The 23,640-nt window shown below is 44.6% G+C and overlaps 2 protein-coding genes across 3 annotated transcripts; one reads left to right on the top strand and one right to left on the bottom strand.

Moving 5' to 3' along the window:
• Positions 1-5,578: 5,578 nt before the first annotated feature.
• LOC121827918 (uncharacterized) lies at positions 5,579-19,961 on the top strand. 2 transcript variants are annotated; one of them, XR_013049774.1, is made up of 4 exons: positions 5,579-6,072; positions 6,732-6,874; positions 18,668-18,730; positions 19,767-19,961. XR_013049774.1 is itself a non-coding variant. In XM_076566545.1 (2 exons), the coding sequence occupies exons 1-2, from the start codon at positions 5,718-5,720 to the stop codon at positions 6,782-6,784; spliced, it is 408 nt and encodes a 135-aa protein (XP_076422660.1). In that variant the 5' UTR covers positions 5,579-5,717; the 3' UTR covers positions 6,785-6,903. The 2 variants fall into 2 exon arrangements, 1 of the variants encoding a protein (XP_076422660.1); XM_076566545.1 differs by lacking the exons at positions 18,668-18,730; positions 19,767-19,961 and having other exon boundaries at positions 6,732-6,903.
• On the bottom strand, positions 8,715-21,142 carry LOC102914779 (aldo-keto reductase family 1 member B7). Its single transcript, XM_006990375.4, has 10 exons — positions 20,983-21,142; positions 18,193-18,360; positions 15,762-15,878; positions 14,576-14,653; positions 12,803-12,925; positions 12,433-12,539; positions 11,974-12,055; positions 11,439-11,522; positions 10,771-10,853; positions 8,715-9,060 (listed from the first exon to the last, which is right to left on the bottom strand). The coding sequence occupies exons 1-10, from the start codon at positions 21,046-21,048 to the stop codon at positions 9,018-9,020; spliced, it is 951 nt and encodes a 316-aa protein (XP_006990437.2). The 5' UTR covers positions 21,049-21,142; the 3' UTR covers positions 8,715-9,017.
• Positions 21,143-23,640: the final 2,498 nt, after the last annotated feature.

Genomic DNA, 23,640 nt, shown 5'->3' on the forward strand with positions numbered 1-23,640 from the left:
ACGTTCCCAGGCTCTCACCTGTCCAGCATTTTTTTTTTTTAATTTCATCTGTAGCCAAGACATTCTTGGAATTCACTGTGCAGCCTAAGTTGGCCTTGGTCCTCTGCCCCTCCTGCCTCCACCTTCTGACTAGGAGTACAGACATGAACCCCACCTGGCTCCATTTCCTGTCTTTGTAATTTTTTTCCCCCAGTGTTCCCCACAGCTGGAATCAAAAAGTCTTTCTGGAATGGCCTCCATAACTCAATTGTGTACACTCTGGACTCCTCTGTGCTCAGTTCTGCTTTCTTGGAATTCTTGTTCCATTGTCTGCATGCACCACAGCTCACGTGTCTATTTCCCTCTGGAAAAGCATGGGCATTTCTTTTGTGTTTGTGGGCTTATATGAATGAAGCCTTAGAATTTTTCTGTTGGTTCACCATGAGTCAGCAAATTCAGCATAGCTGACTTTGGAAACCTAGACTTTCTTAATGTAGTCAGGAACTCAGTCATTGGGGGAAAGAAAAAAGTGCATGTATGAGGAGGGGGTCTCTTTTGCCTGTTGAGTGTTTACTGTGTGAAATGAGGTCCAGAGGAGATGGGAACAGTAGTGTCTTAGTTTTAAAGATTGTAATTCCAGATTCAGTTTAGGAGTGGACAAGATTTGACACGATTAGAGTTTTCCATAACATTTGTAGCCAGTAACCCATGGTAAGAACATAGGCCTTGCTATGGTGAACACTGTTTTGGGTTGACACACAGTGAGGTATTTCTATTTATTCCTATTTTATTTTGCTTCTCTATTATTTTATTTTATGTGTGTGGGCATTTTGCCTGCATGTATGTCTGTGCCTGGTGCCTAAGGAGGCCAGAGATGGAGTCAGATCCCCCGGAACTAGAATTACGAAGAGTTGATTGTGAACCACCATGTGGGTGCTAGGAACCAAACCCAACTTCTCCAGAAGACCATCCACAGCTCTTAACTGTTGAGACATCTCCAGTTTTTTAATTAACTGTTTTTTTAAACTAATTCCACAGGTGTATATAACATATTTGATGAATTCACCTCTTTATCACCTTCTCTTGTTTTCACACTCTCTTGCAGAATGTCTTTCTTCCCTATTGGTTCCCATTCTACTTTCACATTCTGTTTGGTTTTGTTGTTGTTGTTGTTGTTTAGATTTATTTATTTAATTTATTTATTTGTTTAGATAAATTATTATTTATTTTTTTAGAAGCATAAATATTTATTTGTAATAAAGGAGTTTGTGTACAGTGTTAAAAATCTACAACTTCTTGTTAAATTCACATTTGTACTTCACCCTTTTAAACCAACATTTATAATCATTATTTTATACCGATATAGATATGTAAATACAACATCGAGTTCAGTGGTCCTTCAGCATTTTCCACTTAAATGTTTTTTTTTTTTTAACATAAACACAAGTTGTAATTCTTAAGTCCAGAGTTATTTGGAACTGGAAGAATATTTTCTCTGTAGAAAATAGTAAAAATGATAACATTTAATTTATGTATATGAGTGCTCTATCTGCATTTACACCTATACACTAGAAAAGGGCATCAGATCCCACTATAGATGACCATGAGCCACAATGTGATTGCTGGGAATTGAACTCAGGACCTCTGGAAGAGCAGTCAATGCTCTTAACCACTGAGCCATCTCTCCAGCCCCATTTTTTTAGTTTTTGACCCACTGTGTTTGCCTAGATGAGCATGGGTGGGAGATGATTTTCCGAAAGATGGGCATCTTACCAGTGGGCACAGCACTGCATAAAATGTCTCTCTCTTCTTGCTTTTGTTTTCTAGCCTTTTACATATTCTGGTTCATTTGTAAGTTGATTTTGGTTGGATCTCGACATAGATTTTAACCTCTTGACCATGTATGATCATGCCATTCACGGGTGCTAAAAGGCACAGTATTTTATAGCTACAGCTGGGAAATCTTAATACACATTATTAATCCTCTGTTAAATGATTACCTCAACATTAATCATATACAATTATTTCATAATCAAGTGGCCACTAGACTACAGTGCAGTCTCCTGAGTAGTGCCTGCACAGTGAGTGACATGATGGGGCAAGCAATCAGAACCCAGAAATCCTTTGTGGTAGGCAGAGTAAAGACAAGATTTATTCTGGAACCGGGAAAACTGAGTCAGAGTAAAGACCTTTGTCAGGAACTTGGGGTTAATTCAGTAACTATATCTGTGTAAGAAGTCATTTATTTGCTGACGACTTTGTAGGGATAGAACTGGCTGGTCTGTCAGTCTCTGCTCAACTTGGTGGCATCTGGCCTTGCTATCATCTTTGGGTGGGGTGGGATGTGAGGGGAGGCTGGGACCCCTCTTCTGAAGGGGTTTATGCTCACCTTGACTAAGCTTGTTCACAGGGTTACCAGGGGTAGCTTCCCAGTGACTCTGCTGATGGTATGTGTTTGCTGCTACATTATCCCAGCCAAAACAAATCACCAGGCCAGAAGGAGAGCTGAAATGCAGAGAAACACCACTTTTTGATGGGAGGGAGTTATTGTTTAAAACAACAACAACAACAAAAAGAGCCATGGTGGCTTTAAAGAAAAATATCCAGAAGGTTCAACAAGAGCTTTGCTTTTGCTTAGGTATTTTCTGATACCTAGCAATGACAACCTCATAAATCTATTCTGGGCTTGTATTTTTAAGAAATTTGTCTTTCTGACTTTCAGGTAAATATGTATAAATGATTATCTTTACTTTGTTAGAAATACAAACTATGTTGAGAATAAAGAATTCAGATAAAGAATGAAATGAGAGTTGTAGATAGCTATAGATAGCTATATTATTATTTAAACTGTTAACATTCTATTTTTAGAAGACATTATTTGTAGCTGGAAGTTTTCTCCTGTGTTCTGCCTGATCTGCAGCCTCTCAGGCCCCAATAAACACACAAAGGCTTATATTAATTATGAACTGTATGGCCATTAACTCAGGCTTATTACTGACTAGCTCTTACACTCAAGTTAACCCATAATTCTTATTTTTTTTTTTTTTTTTTTTTTTTTTGGTTTTTCGAGACAGGGTTTCTCTGTGTAGCTTTGCGCCTTTCCTGGAGCTCACTTGGTAGCCCAGGCTGGCCTCGAACTCACAGAGATCCACCTGGCTCTGCCTCCCGAGTGCTGGGATTAAAGGCGTGCGCCACCACCGCCCGGCTTAATTCTTATTTTTGTTTAGCCACGTGGCTTGGTACCTTTTCTCAGTTCTGCCTTGTCATCTTGCTTCCTTTGTGTCTGGCTGGCAACTGCTGACTCAGCCTTCCTCTTCCCAGAATTCTCCTTGTCTGCTTATCCTGCCTATACTTCCTGCCTGGCTACTGGACCATCAGCATTTTTTTTTTTTTTTATCAACCAATCAGAGCAACACACATTCATAGTATACAGAACAATATTCCACAGCAACTATATCCTTGTTTCTAATGAAACTACTTGTAGCCTAGTTAAGTAAAGATGACTACTGACAAGAAACGTCCACCTCCTGCCTGGACTGAGTCTACCAGGTTGATCGCAGTCCTCGGGGGAGGCTTTGCCCTGGAGGAGGTGGGAATGGGGGGTGGGCTAGAGGTAAGGGGAGGGGGTGAGCAGGGGGAGAACAGGGGAACCCATGGCTGATATGTAGAACTGAATGGTATTGTAAAATAAAATAAAAGGAAAAAAAATAAATAAATAAAAGAAAGAAACGTCCATCTAGGAGATGTCCCCAGACCACTCAGGAGGCAAGGAGCTAACTATGAGGTAACCATGAAGACCACAGCTATACCTTGGTGGCTGAGACGTAGATAACACTCTGCAATGGTAATGCTAGAAGTTGATCATGGGAATGTGAGAACCAAGAGAGCTCAGTATAGTCAACGGCACCCAAGGAGCCTGCAAGGTCAAAGTGTAGTAACAGTGGCCAAGTGACTAACAGCCAAAGGTTAAAGATGGAGTCAGAGATGAATAGGGAGGGATATTGTGGGAGGGAGGCCTCAACCCTAACTTGGCTAGCAGCACATGAACATTGCATGATCATCTCCCTGGTTGGATAAGAATGTCAAGCATACAGCACACAGACACTGCATTGGCTTTGCCCAAGAGAATTAACCAATCCCAGTAGAGATCACCTCAGGCTCTGTGCAGCTTCTGCTCTCTTTTATGAGATCAGCTTCCTTACATGGAAGTCTGTTGAACTTAGTTGCAGAAGAAGAAACGATACACGAAAGGACAATTGTGCCTCACCTTTGTTTCTATACATTGCTCTATCTATACCCTGGATAAAGGATATCTGTGTCCTTTGTTCTGTTGGAAACCCCCTCCAGAGTTTCAGTTTTCCTTAATTTTCACTTTTCCTTAATTTTTCACTGCTCTGTAATAATTCCTTCAAAATTTTAAAGAGATTTGTTTTCTGTGTGTGAATGTTTGCCCACATGTATGTCTGTTTGACTATGTGTGTGCAGTGCCTGGGGAGGACAGAAGAGAGGTATGGATCGCCAGGAGAGGAGTTACAGATGGTTGTTACAGCTGCCATGTGAGTGCAGGGAATCAAACCACGGTCCTCTGGGAGAGCGGCTGGTGCTCTTCACCGCTGAGCCGTTACTCCAGTCTCCTGTAATAATTTGCAATAAAGTCTGCTTCCACTTGGCTTACTCCCAGGACGGTCTCCATCTTCACTCTGACTGCCCTAAGACAACAAACGTGGAGCCACTGATACAAATGGAGCCTTGATGCTCTTAGGAGCAGGCGTTTTAGAACTCTGGGCAATCCTCATCTGGGTAAGATGTGGCTTGTCACTCACCAAAAACCCTGCACCAAGACCATGACTCAATAAATAAACAATAAAATAAAGTATGAAACACATATTTCGGCTCATGGTTCCAGATTTTTTCTTCCATGGATTCCTGTGTCAGCTGCCAGAGTGAAGCAGAGTACCATGGTTGCAACAGCATGAATAGAAAGCTGTTTCATAATGACCATGAAGCAAAAAAAGGAAACAGAAAAGACGTCCTTAAAAGGTAGAGCTTCGGGGGCTGGAGAGATGGCTCAGAGGTTAAGAGCACTGGTGTTCTTCCAAGGTCCTGCGTTCAAGGTAACCACATGGTTGCTCACAATTGTCTATAATGGGATCTGATGCCCTCTGCTGGTGTGCAGGTGTACATGTAGATATATATAAAATAAATCAATGAATCTTTAAATTTATTTTTTTAAAAAAGGTATAGCTTTCTAGAGCATAATTCTAATTATCTATTTCCTGCAAGTGGACAATATCTTCAAAACTTCACACCACTCGTCAATGCCAAGTTCAACACAGGCGCCTCTTCAGGGGATATTTATATTCAAACCATGACAAGAGTCTGGTGGGGCTTCAGAACTTCAGGGGTTGCTGTCTTTTGTAAATAAGGCGGTTGGACCAGGTCCCATTTGTTCAGACAGGGAGAGCATCTCTGTAGGGGACAACTGATGTTGTCGACTATCTTCTATCTCCTACCAGGTTCTTGTTTTGCCCTTCCCAACAATGAAGTGGGCAGACAGGAAAGTGCTCAAAGGGGAGACACTTTATAGTTAATTCAGGATCAACAACCTTAAGTGAGAAAAACAGATCACATGCAGGAGTGACAAATGGAACGGACTGGAGCTCTCCTTAGCAGCAAGGTGCCATCTGAACGCCTAGGAGTGTTACAGTCCCAGGAAGTGTTTCAGCTCTGTTTCCTGGATGCCCAGTTACCTCTGTCAGTTCTCTCAGGCCACACCAGAGCAGCTGGCTTCTTCTTTGTTACCAGTTGGGTTGCAGACTTGGGACCCCAGCACACTCAACTCTGCCCAGGTGGAGGAGCTCATTGGTGACCAATCAGAAGGCGCTTTCACTCAGCCACGGGCCAATCGCAGAAGTCCTTTCTGCAACGGGCTATTTAAAGATGTGCGCCCTTGCTTCAGCAGCTGGATGTGCTTGTCGGGGTTTGTGACTGAGACTTGGGACGTCATCTACCGCTTCCCCCACCCCTGGTCTGGGCACCAGGAAGGCGGATGCGCTGACCGACGCAGTACCCTCGGCATGCTCGGGCTCCGAGGTGAGCGCGACTGGTGGGGTGGGGGTGGGAGCTGAAATCGGGCGGCGGCAAGGTGGCCGCCCCAGGTAAAGACATACCCACCACTACCTGGGAGAGTGGTTCTTGGATTTCAACCCCTTGGCCGCTGGAGGTCGGCAGCGAACCCTAAAGGCAGACTGAAGCCAACCTCCAGCTTCTCTCTGCAGGCTCCCATGGCACCCCAGCTTCATATGTAAGCTGTCTCCCCGAAGGCACAAAGCTCCAGTAAAGTCCCCAGACAGGCGATTACTCACTTCAGAGGCACCAGATTGTTGGGAACCCGTGTGCTCTCCTGTCTCCTTGTTGGCTCTAGTTGGTGTCAAGAGCTCCACAGAGAATCTGTGTTCCCAATTGCTGGATGCCACCCACTGACTAAGTAAAGGGTTCCGCGGGGCAGGGGACACCCCTCAAAACCTCCACATAGCACAACGGAATTAAAATGACTGTAGGTCATGGCATATCAGAGTGGGATATGAAAAGAAAGATGCCACTGCATGAAAGCAATAGTTTTAAAACTAAAGCCATCCTTTTTTACCTGACAGCCGAGGAACACAGGAAAGTTAGGTATTAGGGGAACTAAGGAAAACCCACTTTAAGCCACTTGTGAGGTATTTGCTGTGACTTGAGATTTTCTCTTGCAGGAGTCTCTGGATTTGGACTGGGCATTAACTTTTTACACACAGAGAATCTATGAGTTCTTCTCTTTTCACATGGGCCTTCTTCCTTGGAGAATGCTTGAGGTAAAGGAGAACGTACCAGAACTACATTCTACCACTTTCCACAGGTAGGGAGAGCTTGGCATGGAGACCTGAGGTCTTTGGATAGGGCAAAGTTGTTGACATTGGGGCTACCATGGAAACTGGTTTACTAGCCACTTCCTCGTGCATGGACACGCCTATCCATGCACATCCACTGCAAATGCATGGCTTGGTGTCTTACAATCTAGGACAGACACATTTGCACACCGCAGCACAGGAAGTGGAGCAGGAAGGAGTGAGTCTCAGCTCTGTTAGTGTCTGTTGCAAACTTGCTTATGAGCTTCATAGTGAAATATCTGCCGGTTTGCCTGTTTGCAGGGAGGCAAGGTTGTGGAAAGGATTGTTTTTCTGAGATCAGTCTTTACCGCTTGGAATTACCGTATTGTCATTAATATATGAAATGAATGTGTACCATAGGAGCAGGAAGGTTTCTCCACACCAAACAATAGGAAGTGCCCATTCTGCTGTTAGTGGGATGTGAGAGCTGGCAGGCTGAGATTGTTCTGTGTGTTTCCCATGATGCTCTGTTGGGTTCGCTCAAGTATGGCACATGTAGTTCCACAGCACTGCTGGAGTTCTACCCTGTCCTAGAAAGCCACAGTTCTATCTGTCTTCGTGCTGCCTTTTCTGTACTTGTGTTTTTGTAAAAACATCACGCGGGCCCTCCCACCCTCCCACCCCCGATGTCTGCTGCTTGTCTTGAATATCCTGGTCACAAACAGAGGTAGCTAACTAAAGGCTAGTAAGGCTACTAAAGATGGCTCAAGGTAATTTGGCTCTGGACTTTCAACATTCTGATCTTTCAACATCATGGGACTTCAAATCCCTTAATCAGCTTTGCAGAAGGTTCAGCTGAGGATGTGACTCTTTCCAGGAACTTTTGTTCATATTGGTCACCACTTAGTTCTCGGTGGCTTGCCTTCCTTCTTTCCTTCCTCCCTCCCTCCCTCCCTCCCTCCCTCCCTCCCTCCCTCCCTCCCTCCTTCCTTCCTTCCTTCCTTCCTTCCTTCCTTCCTTCCTTCCTTTTCTCTTTAAAGCACTCAAACCAAATGGTACAAGCTGTGAGCTGTGTTGGGTTTGTAAGACACCAAGGATGCCACTCTTTCTCTCAACGAACAGGGGTACCCTTGTGGATTTCCCAGGCTCTGCTGCCAGCATCTGCAACTCAGGCATGATGGCATATTACAGACAGGGTGAGAAAACCACAAGACAAAGAATTGAGAAAGTCACAGGGGAGAGTGGAGGGAAGGAGCCAGGAGAAGGCTTGGGAGGAGGGTGGGCGTCAAATTGCCTTGAGATCTCTCTGAAAACACCTTTCCTTGAAAGTCGATTTAGGCACCTACTTCCTGGGGCCTTCATCAAGTTCTTGGCTCCCTGACACCTCAATTTCCTCTTCTGTAAAATGGGAATTGTGAGATTTTGGATGCAGTAAGTTTACTCATTAAAAAACACTTCAAACTGTGTTGGACACTTTGGTGACTGCTGGTGAGCTTTGTCAACCTGACACAAAAGGGACTCACCTAGGAAGAGGGAACCTCAATCAGATGGTGTGTGGACATGTCTGTAGTGTAGGGCATTTTCTTGATTAATGATTGATTGGTATAGGAGGGCCCAGGCCTCACCCATGGGCAGGTGGTGCTGGATTTATAAGAAAGCAAGCTGAATAAGCTGTGGAGCAAGCCAGTGAGCAGCACTCCTCCTGGTCTATGCTTCAGTTCCTGCCTCCCACTTCTTGCTTCTGTTTCTGCCACGACTTCCATATATAATAGACTGTGACTGGATTATGTCAGACCAACGAGCCCTTTCCTCTAAAAGTTGCTTTTGGTCATGGTGGTAATCACAGCAATAGACAGCACACTACAAGACTTATTATTACTACCCTTTATTTATTTATTTATTTTGAATAATCAGTGTTATCAGAGTCCCTGGTGTTTAACAAAGATTTGGTCAGATCTTCCTAGTGGAAACTATTGTCCTTTGTTTCTCCGAGCCACATTTCCCTGTGGCAGTCTGCTCCTGGTTGAGCATGAGGATTTAAATTCAGCGTTGCCTGATCGGGGCCTACAATCAAGGTTGATGTTGGACACACTTGGCTGAAATAGGACTCAGGAGCGACTGTCACACAATGAAGATGGACTCCACCAGGCAGTCTCATCCAGTGAATCAGCTTCAGTACTCTTCATGGAAGGGGTAGTCCTTTTCATTAATTGCACTGCAACAACAAAGATGGAGAGGAAATAGTCCACAGAAGGAAAGATGTGACGGGAGGGGGGCATCCTCTTATACCATTCTTATATCCAGTGATCTCTGTGCTCTTCTGTCTCTTCCCCAACATGACTATGGAGACAGGGCATGGTGGGGAGGGCACACGACATGACCATCCCCCTAAAGTATGAGGGGAGTATTAAGGAAGGAGGGTCTGCTAACAATTAATGACATGGCCACCAGTAGATTGTCCTAACGAGGGGTCAAAGCAAGACGACACATAGCTGAGGGCCTCAGAACTACTGTCTCAAATTCTAACAAATTTGTGAAGGGGGAGGTACTATTGAAATTGACAGATGGTTCATTAATATTAAATAAGATATAAATATTATCAAAGAGCTTACAGAGTCTGCTATATCTAAACTAGTATTCAGTGATGTTTGCTGTAATTAATACTGTCATCTCACTTTGTAGATAAGAAAGCGACTTTGTGACATTACCCAGACTATCCCAGCCTCATCTCTAGTGAATAAGCAGTAGAGATTGTATTAGGACCCAGCTAGGTTCACTTCTGAGTCCACCAAATCCACTAGCTCCACAATCCTCCCAGTTGATACCCACTGGCATAATAAACACATCCCCAAACCTCGACTTTCCCCAAATGATAATTCTGGACTTGAGTTGCTCAAGCAAAAACAAAACAAAGAAATAAAAACATATTGAGCTGTTAAATGCTTTTGGCAAATTTAATTGACTATGTGTTCCCATTTATCTAGATTTTGATCTTCCTCATTTCTTCTGAGACACCATGGTCCAGGTCCAATGACTATCATCTTTCCCATGGGTTATTATAATATTCTCTCAAAGCACAAGTCATTGTGAATCTTTTAAGGCATGTCACATTATTCCAGCCTCTGTTCAAAATTCCCTCATGGCTTATCCCTCCTCTAGACCTAATAAGCAAAGGCCTATACAAGTCTATATCACCTGCATGATCTTAACCTAAAGTTGTCTCCAACTTCTTTTTTTCTTACAGTAACACCCACTCATTGCACTAGATTCTCAATAGCATCCTTACTCAAGTGCTCTGAACCTGTTGCATCAAGGCATTTGCAATAGCTGCTATGACTGTCAAGAATGCTATTTCCTTCATATCCATGTTACTCATCCTTCACCCTCTTCAACTGCCACTTTATCAACAAAGCCTCCCCTAGATAATCGTGTATTAAAGTATCTGTCACACAGGGCTCACCACATCCTGTGCCTTTGTTTTTCTCTGTGGCAGTTGTTACTCTCTGAAGTACATAGTTAGAGTTAGCTCACTTTTCCCTCTGTAGAATATAAGATGGGAAACAGGAATTTTGTAGTGTGATATCATAAATATCTAGACCATTCCTGCCCATGGCACATTGAAGTAAGTTACTGAGTGAATGAGGGAGGGAATGAGAACTTTTGACTCCCACATAATAGTAACAACTCCTTTCTTTAAAATCCTAGCTCTGTGTGTAAGTTTCAGAAAATGAGCATCAAATAACAATGTCTCTACTTGTGGTGATTCCCCTGGACTCAGACGTCAGTTTTTCAGAAGAGCCTTAAAATAGTATTTGAAGACAAAAGTCATCCCCCAGTCCCTCACGCCTTCTGCTCCTTCCCACTAACCCTTTACATCATTGGAGAAAGGCCTGCTCCACCTCCTACTTAACTTGGCGCCACTTACGCAAACACGCCACAGGCCCTCCAGTTTCTGTTGAAGCTGAGAATGGTGGCCATCTCCTCATCACTCAACTGGAAGTCAAAGACCTAGAAAGTTCCAAAAACATCCTTAGCCAGGAAAGTGTGGGTGGGAGGTGAGGTTCTAGGCATTTCCTCTAATATGTCCATGGTAAACACATTATTCTCTAAACTGAGAGTAAATTATAGAATTTCGTGTTCTGAGCAGGAAGAGCTTTGGCTTCTAGGTATGCTAAGTGCGCACAATGACTGTGATTCCTGAAAGGCATTTCAGAAGGACAGTTTTTCAGTCCAGCACATCTGTCTATATGACGTGGGTGAGAGGACAAAGAGAGCGCACAGCTGGCCAGGACAGTGATCGGCCTGTGATCTAAGAGCTCAGTGGTTTGCAGTGGTCTCCTCAGTGGTGTAAGGCACAGCTGTGATCAGTCCTGACAAGGCTTTGCTGGTACCTGCCCCAGTCCATCCATGACCCACTAGTGATCATCCAGCCCTGCTGAGGCCAGCTCTCTGGCCTAGGAGTTGATCAAGTGCTTGAAACAAGGGAAGACACTGACAATGAAGGAATGGGATGAGACGCTGAAGGACAGGGACTCCCCTTCCCTCCCATCATCTGTTCCACTGAAAAATATCAGCTAATCAACCGCATTTTACCTGAAAGTTCTCACGTATGCGTGAGGGTGTCACAGACTTGGGAATCACCACCACATTCCTTTGGATATGGAACCGAATCAGAACCTGTGCATGAGGAAGAGAAGGCATGTGTCCATTTATCTACAAGAACTCCTCCTTCTGGTGAAATGGTGACTAAGTAGTTCCCTATGGTTCAACAACAACAATTAATATTAACAAGGCATGTCACTACTAGGGACATTTGCTAGTTCCCTCCCAATGTGATCCAGGAAACAACATTATGACTTTCCTGGTCAGGAATGAGGAGGACAGCCTGTGGTCGTAAGGCTGAGACCCTATACAATTGGCACCTGAACCGCAAACCCGAGGGCTTGGCAGGAAGCTGATGGACAGAGGCAGTCCTTGCTTCAATGATACTGGTCGTGTTTTCTGAAACTTCCAATGGGCTTACGATTCCCACTTGTCCCTCTCCAAGGGGTTAAAAGCAAGCAACACAGTTAAGTACATGACTCCATGAATGGATTGCTGGGGGGAAGGAAAAAACACTCTGTCTTACCTGAGCTGGTGTCTTCTTGTGCTTGGCAGCAATCTCCTTGATCTTGGGAATCTCCAGTACTACGGGGTCGTCTGGCTTGGCACTAGAGGAAGAAATATGGCTGGAGTGAAAAGCACCATGGCTACCTGCCAGTGAGCATCAGTTCCAAGTCAGTGCCCAGGCTGAGCATTGCAGCCTTTTCCCTCTGCTGCAAGGCAGGGCACGTGATCTGAAAATGTTGTGTCTTTCCCCTGGGTTCATGCATACGGCTAATGCTTAGTAATTTGAGAAGACCGCCCCAGAACTGGATGGAAGAAATGGGGTATTTTGGGGGACCTGACATTTTAAAAACTATCATTTTAAAAACACTTTGTCATCAATACATTTTCCCATGGGACTTGAAATTTCATTTGTAGTATTAACCAATTATGGAATCCCAATTTTAAGAGTAATAAATGAGCTACCACTCTGAAGCCTTACTGAGGTCTGTCTGGGGAGCCCAGCGGGCTGTATGCTGTGATGCCAATGCCCTTGGAGTGACAGAACTGGATCAGTTTCTCCTGGGTGAGGTATGGATGGCACTCAATCTGCAAGAGAAAACACCCCCATCATCAGAGGAGCAGTCCTGCTTTCTGGGTGGTCAAAAGCACTTTTCCACATAAGGAAAGACAAAGGCCAAATGCAACTCATGGGTAGACGTGCTACAGACTGGACCCAGAGATCTGCCTCCCACCTCCCCGAGCATCCTGAACACAGGCCTCAGAGATGAGACTCAGTAGATAGTATGGAAATTGCCTCCCAGTGTGGAAGCAGTCACAGAGCAGGACCCTTCACCAAAGAGGTTCATCACCTGGTTGGTCACTGGCTTGTGTTTCAGTCCAGGCTTGCTCAGGAGCCTTTCAATCTGCACGTGGTTGAAGTTGGAGACGCCCAGGGCTTTCACCAGCCCCTGGTCCACCAGTTCCTCCATGCCCTGTCACAGTAAGGAAGACCGTTTGATGGTTGTAGGAGGACACAGGGATGCTGGCTTGACTTAGTCCTTGGATAGGAGGAATGGCTCCTGCATGGCAAGGTCCAGTGAAGCCCTAAAGGGGATTTCCATCTAGACTGTGGTGTCCCCATGGCTGGTTCCAGCGCTTCTACCCCTCCCCGGCATCATTTCTATGATCTCTTTTTTGGTTTTTAGTTTTGTGGTATTTGTGAATCTATGACGGCTCCTATGCTAGACAGGCCATCTACCCCTGAGCTTCATCTCTAGCTCCATCCCCCTTTCCATTTTTCAGTTTTGAGACAGGATCTCTGTAAGCCTCTAACATGGCTGTGGTTATAAATGTGCAGCAAGGAATGCTTTGCCAATATATGGGCCCTGGCAAGGTACCCAGCCTGGACTTGGATGGCCTGACATCTGTCCCAGTGGCCTTTTGTCCAACCCAAATTGCATCAACCTAAGGATGTGAGGTTTATTTATTATCTAAATAGAATGAGCTTGTTCTGAACTTTTCCAAAGATAATTATCCAGCTGATACTGGCAGCCTTACATTGAAAATGAATGTATAATTCGTTCATTCTAAGTTCCTGTTTATAATCTGCTTCAGGAATGTGAACATATACAATGTGCTTGCTGCTTGGGATTCTTACAGCCCAGTTCAAGTGCTAGGGATCCAGTCACTGAGCCATCACGGCAGTACTGGGAACCTCAGCTTATTTGGCAGTTCAGATGAGGAAGATGAGGAAGAAATCATCTGATCCCAGGGGAGACATTAGGAAGAGGGTTTAAATTGGGGCTGAAAACAAAACAACACATGAAGCAAGGTGGTAAAATCGTGAAGAGATTGGGGGAAGGAGGAGCTAGGCTTAGAGGCAGGGACAAGCAGGTTGTGTTCAGCTGGCACTTGGTGTCTCGTCTTTGCCTACAACTTGGAACACTCTGAAAGCGCTACAAGAAATGCATGTCTAGGTTCCACACCTTGGCTTCTGAGGATTTCTCTGGAATGCAACATGGGCATTAGGATGTTCTGAACTCCTCTGGAGATTTAGTGTACAGAGTTGAAAACCAAAGCATGGATGTGGACAGATTTTTCTAGGCAGGGCAGCTGGATGTTGATGAAACAAGAAAACCCAGTGGGCAGTGAGATACTGTGAATGTTCTTCTGTGTCCTAAGTCAGGTTTGGTTAGGTTGTATGATCCATCTTGCCCTCCTTACATTCATTTCTCTTTCCCTCTTTTGAATTCTGTTCCCTGAGGTTTCTATTGGATTTGCTGTGGGTCCACAGAACTGCCACACAGCTGACGCACTCAGTCCTGTTGGTTTCTATCAGAGCCTCTGACTGGCAGCAAGACACGGACCAGGGAAATGTCTCGGTTGGTAAAGATCCTTGGTTACAAGCTTGACAGTCTCTATCTCTGGAACCTACATCTTAGAAGGAAAACAACCTACATCTGTCCTCTGACTCTCACAAGGCCTGCACATACATCACTTTAAAGTGGAGAGGGAGAACTGGAGAGTAATAATTCTGAAGTTATATACAGAACATATGAGCCTTTTCACATCAGGCTGGAGTCTCAAGGGGCCCTGACAGAAGACTTTAACTCTGAGCACCCTGGAAGCAAGTTGGAACCTACCTCCCAGGCATCCAAGAATGTGGATTTACTCATGAGAACTTTGCCATTATTGTCTATGGGTAATAGCTCACTCCCAGCCTGTAAATAAAAACAAAAGGTTCACTGGAATCTGCATTTAGATACCTGGTCCTGTGAAGAGATGTCTCAGAACAGTGCACTAAGAAATACCCATGCCTGCACAACATTTGGTCAAACTCTGGAAAGCTCACATAAAAACAGTAATCCTCAATCAAATGTCTATATCAGTCCACCATAGGATGTGAGTCCTCTATTTCTGGCAATACAGGATAGGCTCCAGATACATTATTATAGAAGCCATCATTATCATCCCATAAATTAACCAATATAAACTTGGAGGAATTTTAATGTCAAGGTCACTAGACAAAAGTTCTATCAGAAGGGTGTGGTTATCTGGGGAAGTGGGTAGCCAGCTTCTGCCTTTGCCACCTTCGGAAGGCTTGAATGTTGGAGACTAGGCCACTGTCACCACAGCTGTTCCTGAGGGCAACAGAATGAGAACTCACAACCCTCCAATCCTTGGGAGCAGAGCCCCAGACACTGTAGAGTAGTTCTTCAGGCTTGGCTAACTAACTGCCAATATCGCCACACTTGGAGATCACTCCCTGGGCACACTTTGATTTCTAGGGACTTATGCAAGATTACCCTAAGATGTCCTACCCAGGGCACTCCTGGGCATGGATTCAAGAGGAAGGTGACTGGTCATTTGAGCTTATCTGAGATGGCAGAAATTACTGTTTCTTTCCAACACAGTTGCATAAAACCAAGCATGAAGCTCACCAAATACCACCTGTTGTCTCAGCCTCCATGCTACAACGGGGTTCTTTTTTGCTCTGTGCATGATCTTCTGGGGACCAGAGAGATGGCTCAGCAGATAAGAGCACTTGTTCCTCTTGCAGACGACCTGGGTTTGGTCCCCAGCACCCATGTGGTGGTTCACAACCAATCATAACTCCAGGTCCCAGGGATCCCATGCTCTCTTCTGACCTCCACAGGTGCCCAGCATGCACATGGTGCACATACATACATGTAGACAAAACATCCATACACTCATGATAAAATTAAATTTTAAAAAAGATCTCCTGCATCATTTTGGCAATGTCTTGGCACTGTAGCCACTTTGTGGCATCTCCTAGAAAGTAGAGATGAGGCAAAGAGCAGCTCAAACCTGGAATCCCTGTGGCCAGTGCACTAGATACAGGTCCAGATAGTCCAGTTTCAGATCCGTGAGGGTTTTCTGAAAGCATTTCTTCACCAGGCTTTTCTCAAAGAAGGTGGGCCACAGCTGCAGGTGACAAGGGGGCATTAGGACTAGGGAGAGAAAGGGCCACACCACAGTCACCCTCCCTGCTTTGAGATTTGTCAACCCCAGGGCAGGCCATTCATTTATAATAAAATTAGTTAAGTAATGCAAATGAATGGGAAAAAAGAAAAAAAAATTAAAAAGGAAAGGAAAGGACATGACCACTCTTAGGTATGGTGGAAGAGAAAGTTTATTGTAGATAAAAGGGGGAGCATAGGTAGAGGAAGGGACATCTGGATTATTCCAGAATGGACATGACCAGACTGAGATGGGCCATGGGAGGTGGTGAGGGAAAGAGGGGAATATGGTCCAGCAGCATGGAGGCCAGAGGTACAAAAGGGGCAGGTAACCAAAATGTCTGGATTATACAGACATTATATAATGCCTCTGGAGAATGGGCAGCCCAGCCCCTGGGCTGGAGAGTTCAGGGTAGATGGTGGGGTATGCTAGTCATACCCTGTAACAGGTAGGGACCTAGGGATGCTGGAGAACCTGGTAGTCAGGCCCCTTTTGATATATTAAATATAAAACACCTCAGCTGTTTGTCTGGGATTTGAAACTTATCAAGTAGGTAGGTCATCAGCTCTCATCAAGTCAAGGTCATTTCCTAAGGGTTCTTCTATGCTCTTGATATTCTCTTTGTTTCTTTGGTCATTTAACACAGTTGGCCGTTGACTAAGATTTATATTCCTATGTTATGCCTTGCCTTGGCTCTCATTTCTCAGAGGGCAGGAGTTGTTGTTTGCTCTTAAAATTCAAGCATTAGGGGCTGGAGAGAAGACTCAGAGGTTAAGAGTACTAGCTGCTCTTCCAGAGGTCCTGAGTTCAATTTCCAGCATCCACATGGTGACTCACAACCATCTGTAGTGAGATCTAGTGCCCCCTTCTGGCCTGTATGGATGCACACAGACAGAACATTGTATATATAATAAATAAATAAATCTTTAAAAAAATTCAAGCATTAGGATGCAATTAGAAGCAGCTGGCCCTTTTAGTACTTCCTTGTTCCCAGGCTGGCCAGGCCCTGTGATGAATGACAATGAGTACATATAAGTGTAGCCACTCCAAGAGTGGCTGTTTGTGTGTGTGTGGAAATCTGCCTAGAGATATAAAGGAGGCAGGGGAAAAGGTCTAGGAGACATACAAGGGCATAGGATCAGCTGGTAAGCTCTAGAAGCCGTCCATACCCAGAGACTTTTACCTGCCTTGAAGTCATATTCGCTAATGGAGGCTGGCTCTTAAAAGACCTCCTTTCAGGGTCCAAAGGAAACACTATAGTAAGTGAGGGAAAGACTAACGGCGAAGGAATGATTCCACTCACACTGTGACCCTTCTGTGCATGTCTCCTCATTCTTTTGCTCTCCCCCTAATTTTCTTGGCCTAATTGTCTGTAATTTTTTAGTTCTAATTCTCTGTTCTTATCTTTCTGCTTCCTCTCATCTAGCCTAATACTTTTTTCACAGTAGGCTCTAAACAAGAGTTGCCTCTCATTGGTCAAAAGCACATTCCTAGGGTAAGCGATAAGGAGCCGAGCCATTTACCATGGCAACACACATTTTCAAGGTTTTGGGAGTAAGGGAAGGGGCCATAGTACCCAAATGAGACAAACTTTGAGGCATAGGTCTATTGTCAGCAGACTTGGCAATCAAAGAATTGGCATGCTTTTCTTAGGGTGCTTTGTGTTAGTAATCTTGGTAGACACCTGTGACCCTGACCTGTGCGTGACTGTAAAGTTTTAAACTCATGATCTATTTACAAATGCCTTTAGTCTAGTTTGAACTTGCTCTGAGGTAAAAATGAGCTAAATGTGTGCAGTTTGTGTCAGACTGAGGTGAGATTGTTATTTTTGTTAGTGTGAGTAAAAGGAACAAGGCAAGCTTTAAGTGTCTACAGTCTCATGGGACAATAGATCTAGTTGTGAAGCATATCCTAGTATATTTTTAACATATCAACAATTGTACAGTTAAATGAAAAGTCATCTTCCTGACCATCCACAGATATATGTGTGCCTATAAGATTGAGATGCAATCATGTGATTACATATAGACATTTCATGAAAATGTTTGGTAATGGGAAGATATCATTGTTGTAATTGCACAAGAAGTCTACAAGAAACAGCCAATTCATTCAAAAGGCAATAATTTCAAAATGCTCTGTGTTTTGCTTTAATCCTCCATCAGAATTCTTGATTCTTGTGGGTTGACCTTGTAAATGACAGTTGAATTCTCACTGCATAAGCCTGTGATCTGCAATAGCTCATGATAAGGGCCTGACAATCCACCATGGGCCATTGTACCTTGCTGACGATGAAGAGGTCCTCCCGCTTCACAGCCTTCTCTTTGATCTTCTCTTGGATGGCTTCTCCCACTTCATTCTCATTCTGATAGGCATAGGCACAGTCAATGTGGCGATATCCAGCATCAATGGCGGCCTTCACAGCTTCCTTGACTTTGCCTGGTGGGGACTAAAAGAGAATAGAAAAGACAGTTAGATACTCCCAAGGCCCCCTCTTAAAGGCTCCACATAGACCAGATTCTCAAAACCATAGCCTTGTTGGGGTCTTTAATCCAAGTAGACATGGGAGAGGAAAACATATATTGGGAAACTTTTCAAAGCAAAAGAAAAAAAAGAATTATTATTTTGTTATTTCCTTCAATTTTGGGGTTATCATCTAAGTGATGGGTTTTATCATGGTATCTTAATACACATGTCATTGTAATATTATCACCCATGTCCTAGTCTAGTCAATATTTAGTTGTCCTCTAATCCAGGTTGATCTTGAAGTCCCTCCAGTTTCTGAGAGTGACAGATGGCTTCCTTGCAACTTGCCCAAGGTCAGTCTGAAAACCAAGAGAAATTTTCAGACTTCGGAGAGAAGGACCTCAAAATGGTCATTACAAGCTAATTTGCTCTGCCATGGTGGAGTATGAGGCTGAGCAGATTCCTCAATTTCTCTGAACCTTGACAACAAATTATAACAACAATAACAGCCCTGCCTCATGAGACCTTTGTGTTGCTTGTTTGCCACAAGAATGTGAAGTTTTTAGCCCATCACCCACACTTAGTAAGGCTCGGTGGATACAACATGTGCTCAATGTTTCAGAAAAGGAACGAATAGGAAACTATAATAACTGATATTTCCCCCGACCAATAAGAAAAAGAAGAGAAAAGAACATTTAAAACGTCACCTTGTGATCTAACCTAGCCAAGCCAGACATTAGTGTAGGAAAAGTAGCACTCAGCACTGATCCCTCTGCAGAGTATAGGGCTACATGCCCGTGATCCCACTATGAGAGGCACAGAGGCAGCAGGGTCCTGACCCTGACGCCAGCCTGGGGCACATTACCATCTCACTCCAAACAAAAGAACATCTGCTGGATGTGGAAGCCCATGTTTGTAATGTTAGTATTTGGGAGGTAGAGGGTGGGAGAATCATGAGTTCAAGGTCAGTCTCAGCCACATAATGAGCAATAGGCCAACCTGGGATACATTAACACACTCTCAAACAATAAAAATAACATTTTATCTCTCACAAAATCTAAACATTCTGTTTAAAGTAGCAAACTTTGAGAAGCACATTAAGCAGAGAAGAACAGCTATACCATCACGTGAACATGGAATTGCCAGAAACTCAAAAGCTCTGGGGTCAGGCCCAAGGCCCCACCCTCCTGCATGCCCACTGATGAGCAGATCCTTACAGCAGCACCATCTTTTAGGTGGAAGATTCTGTCCCACCAGCTCCTCCTAAGTAACCACACTGGAAGGTGTTATTAATAATAAGTTATTAATAATTAACTTGGCTGATAGCTTAGGCTTGTCTCCAGGCAGCTCTTACAACTTAAATTAACCCATTTCTATTCTTCCTCCCAGCATTCTCTCTGCCCTGAAATTCCTGCCTAGCCATCTACCGATGAGCTTTTTATTAACAATGAGAGCAACACATCTTCACAGTGCACAGAAATATTGTTCCACAGCACCATCTCCTTACCTTGAAAACAACTCCTTTACGATATTTACATCTGCTTTTGAAATTCTGAAAGTTGAACTATTGTGAACTTATTCAGGGTGAGTAGATTCCCTGGAGATTTATGGTTATTTGTTACCTTAATGGAATGTGAAATTTCTAATTTGGTTGCAAGTCTCACTGTTCTAGGAAGATTTCAATCCAGCAAATCACAAAGAGGGATTCTATCCTCTGTGAGAAAGAGAAACCGACGAGGAAGACTGGAGATAAGTCTCTGAGACAGGAGAGAAGGTTCCCAAACAGCTCATGATCTAGGGATGAAGGTTTACACCTGTAATCCCAGTGTTCATGAAGCTGAGGCCAGAGGGTTACTCCAAGTTCCCTTGAGGCCAGTCAGAGTGAGACCCTGTCTCAAGAAGTCAAACTGCAAATTGAAAACGGTTCTGTAAACAAGCTGGCTATTGTCATGTTACCACTGAGCAGAAAGGCAGAGTTAGAAGATGGAACAATGCCAGACTTGTCCCGAGAGAGGCTGGGAAATCTGCCACTGAGCACTGGGATGGGCCAAGGAGCAACTTGCCAGGAGATTAACACACCCAGGGCAGACCTGAGCTGACTCCAGCCCAGGTTCTGTAGTCCTCATGCTGCTCAGAGTTCACTGTGTCAGGGAACTACACGGAGTCTCGGTCAAGGGCAGGGATTCAGGAGCCTGGGCTGGGGTCTGATACTCTGTTTCTCCCCCAGGACCCCCCTGCAATTGGAATGCTGGCATAGAGCCTTACATCATGAGCAGGAGAGGGAGAAGGGTCATTCAGAACTCTCTCCTCTCAGTCACTCAGTCAGTAGCAAACCAACAGAGAGTCTGAGAAGGAGAAGCTTCTAAGAAAACAATGGCTCTGAAAACAGTTTTCTTCCCAAAGTACAGTACAAAATGCAGGGAAACGAGTCTCATTTCAGAGAAAGGCTCGTCTTGGAACTTTGCAACCCAAAGAAGCCCCAAATGAAAGGACACTGGGGGTCAGCTCTGGGCTTCCTTCATTGTACAGCAGATGCTGGGCAATGAGGGGAAATGCCAAGGTCCCCCCCTCAAGAGAAGCAGGTGGCCCAAGATGGCACACTCACCTTCCAGGTGCCCAGGCCCACGATGGGCATCTTGGCTTTGGTACTGAGCTCCACAAAGGTGGCCATGGTTGCTGCAGAGACTTTTCTGAGAGAGCAGATGAATGCCTGCTTCCTCTCTAAGGAGGCTGGAGGAGTTTTTATGTCCTGGATAAGAAGGCGGGCTCTTACTGCATTGGCAAGCAGCCACAGTCAAGGGGCGGGGCACTCAAACAGGATGTTTATTCACATCTTTGTAGGACTGATTAGTGTGAACAAAGATTAAACTTTGTACATTGCAAAGTCTCCCTGGTGCAGCATTCATGATTTACTGTGGAGTTCAGCTCAGAGGTTTGTGAACCAAAACCATGGGTGAAAGGCCCTCCAGGATGAATCGGCAAGTTTATTAGGAAGGAGACACTGCCATGGGAGTGGATATAACTCTAGTGAACTGAGTGGGTGTTCCAGATGTTTGAGGCAAGGAAAAATGTCAAGGCAAACTGAAATACCTTACAGTAACTATTTTGAAACAACCGTGATGGGCCACAGAAGAATGTCTGTTTTAGAGTAAACTGACAGATGACGTTGCGGAAAGATTTTTTTTTAATGTAAGGTCATGGTAGCCTTTGTGCCAGGCTCTGGTCCTGCAAATGCCAGTAATTTAATTTATATTCATGCAATTCTGCCAGACTGTTGAGCAAAAATTTCTGTAAGCAAAAATTGAGAATCAATCTACCTCAAGATCCAGCTATACCACTCCTGGGCATATACCTTGTGGTATACTCTGTCCTACCACAAAGACACTTGCTCAATTATGTTCACTGCAGCTTTATTCATAATAGCCAGAAACTGGAAACAATCTAGATGTCCCTTAACTGAACAATGGATCAAAAAAATACGGTACATTTACACAAGGGACTATTACTCAGCTATTAAAAATAACGACATCATGAAATTTTCAGGCAAATGAATGGAACTAGAAAAAATTATCCTGAGTGAAGTAACTCAGACCCAGAAAGACAAACATGGTATGTACTGTTATAAGTGGACTTAGCTGCTAAGTAAAGGGTGATCATGCTACAATCCACAGACCCAGAGAGGCTAAGTAACAAGGAGGGCTCAAGGGTAGACACATGGATCTTCCTGGGAAGGGGAAATAGAATAGGTTTTGTGGGTGTACTGGGGGTGAGGGGGATGAGAACCTGTTGGGGTGGGAGGCGATGGAAGGAGAGAGTACCGGGAGAGATGACTGGAATTGGGGGCCATGTGGAAACCTATTGCAACAGAAACTCTCTGAAATATTTGAGAGTGACCCTAGTGAAGACTCCTAGTAATGGGGGACACGGGGCCTCCCCTGGCCATCTTCTACAACCGGGCAAGTCTTCCAGCAGTGAAACTGGGATTCCAACACAACTACAAAACCCATAATCTGTCCTGCCTCCAAGATGTGCTGGGTAATGGTGGTACAGAACTTGTGGGAGTGGCCAACCAATGACTGGTCCAACTTGAGTCCAACAACCAGGAGAGTGAGCCCATGTCTGACACTGCGTGGATGGCCAGAAACCAGAGGCTGGACAGCTCGGAGACCAAGGATAGAATGAAACACGACTGGGGGAAAATTCTATGAAATGATAAGTAATGACATTCTGCTATACTCATAGGTCAGTGTTGTTTTAAAAAATGATAAGTGGCGCTGGTTACCATGCAGAAAGGTCAGGAGGCATGAGCCACAATAAAACCCAGGATCAGAGCTTTATTAGGAGGAGAGGAGGGACAAAAGACCAGGCCTGGGGAAGAAGCACATGCAGAGAGAAAGAGGGAGAGAGATAGTGGGGGAAAAGAGAGCAGAGGAGAGAGAGGAGTCTGTGTCCAGCTTTTTAAGGATTCCTGTGCACATGCGCAGGCAGGCTTACCGAGGTACACCACACATGCACTGATTGTGTGAACACTGCGTGAATCTAAGAAACCACGTAGCACATGGCACAAGACACCCTCCACCCCCCACCCCACCCCCCTGCACGTACTCTGACTGCTCAAGGTTCAACCAGTTGTTTACTGTCTGGGACCCCTCTCACCAACTTAGAGCTACGTGCATAGGTCAATGTGAATGTGCTAGGCCAGCCAGCCTCCATGGCAGCTCAAGGACAGAGCCTGGGACGTGTTCAGGCCTGCCCAAAACAATAACTGTAACCCCAAACCAGTAAAATCAAAGGTTACACACCCTCACCCAATCATATGATGCAAAGGCTTGTACCACCATGCTTGCGGTTTTTCCCTTTAAAAACCCCTTACCCTGAGAGCTCAGGGCCATTCTCCTCCACCCGCTGTGTCGAGTGTTGGACATGGACCAAGCCTGGGCTTGCTTGTTATCAATAAACCCCTGTGTGTTTTACATCAGATATCAGTTCTGTGGTGGTCTTGCTCAGGGTCTTGCAACAAGACCAGGTTGCTGTAATTCTCCAACATCACATCAATGTACAAAGCCCTCTGAGCAGAGTCCAGGCATCCCCACTCCTCTTTCGAGAAGTCCACAGCTGCACCCCAGAATGTCAACAGACCCCGGCGCATGTTTACTGGAGAACCCGCCATTTCTTTCTGTTTCTCTTCTTTGAGTTTCTCCTTCAGGGACAATGAACTGATGGCTTGTTGCCCTGAATCCTTTGCTACTGTCTCCTCCGTCTC

The sequence above is a fragment of the Peromyscus maniculatus genome, chromosome 3 (assembly GCF_049852395.1).
Source record: "Peromyscus maniculatus bairdii isolate BWxNUB_F1_BW_parent chromosome 3, HU_Pman_BW_mat_3.1, whole genome shotgun sequence".
NCBI lineage: Eukaryota > Metazoa > Chordata > Mammalia > Rodentia > Cricetidae > Peromyscus > Peromyscus maniculatus.

Bases quoted from the DNA above. Each gene is read 5' to 3' on its own strand.
- LOC121827918 (XM_076566545.1), top strand. From the start codon at position 5,718: ATGCCCAGTTACCTCTGTCAGTTCTCTCAGGCCACACCAGAGCAGCTG. The intron at 6,073-6,731 runs GTGAGCGCGACT...TTTCTCTTGCAG, and splicing joins CGGCATGCTCGGGCTCCGAG to GAGTCTCTGGATTTGGACTG.
- LOC102914779 (XM_006990375.4), bottom strand. From the start codon at position 21,048: ATGGCCACCTTTGTGGAGCTCAGTACCAAAGCCAAGATGCCCATCGTG. The intron at 15,879-18,192 runs GTACAATGGCCC...TGTCACCTGCAG, and splicing joins ACCTCTTCATCGTCAGCAAG to CTGTGGCCCACCTTCTTTGA. The intron at 9,061-10,770 runs GTAAGTGGCGCC...TTGTTGTTGCAG, and splicing joins AGGGCCTGTGGCGTGTTTGC to TGCAATTAATGAAAAGGACT.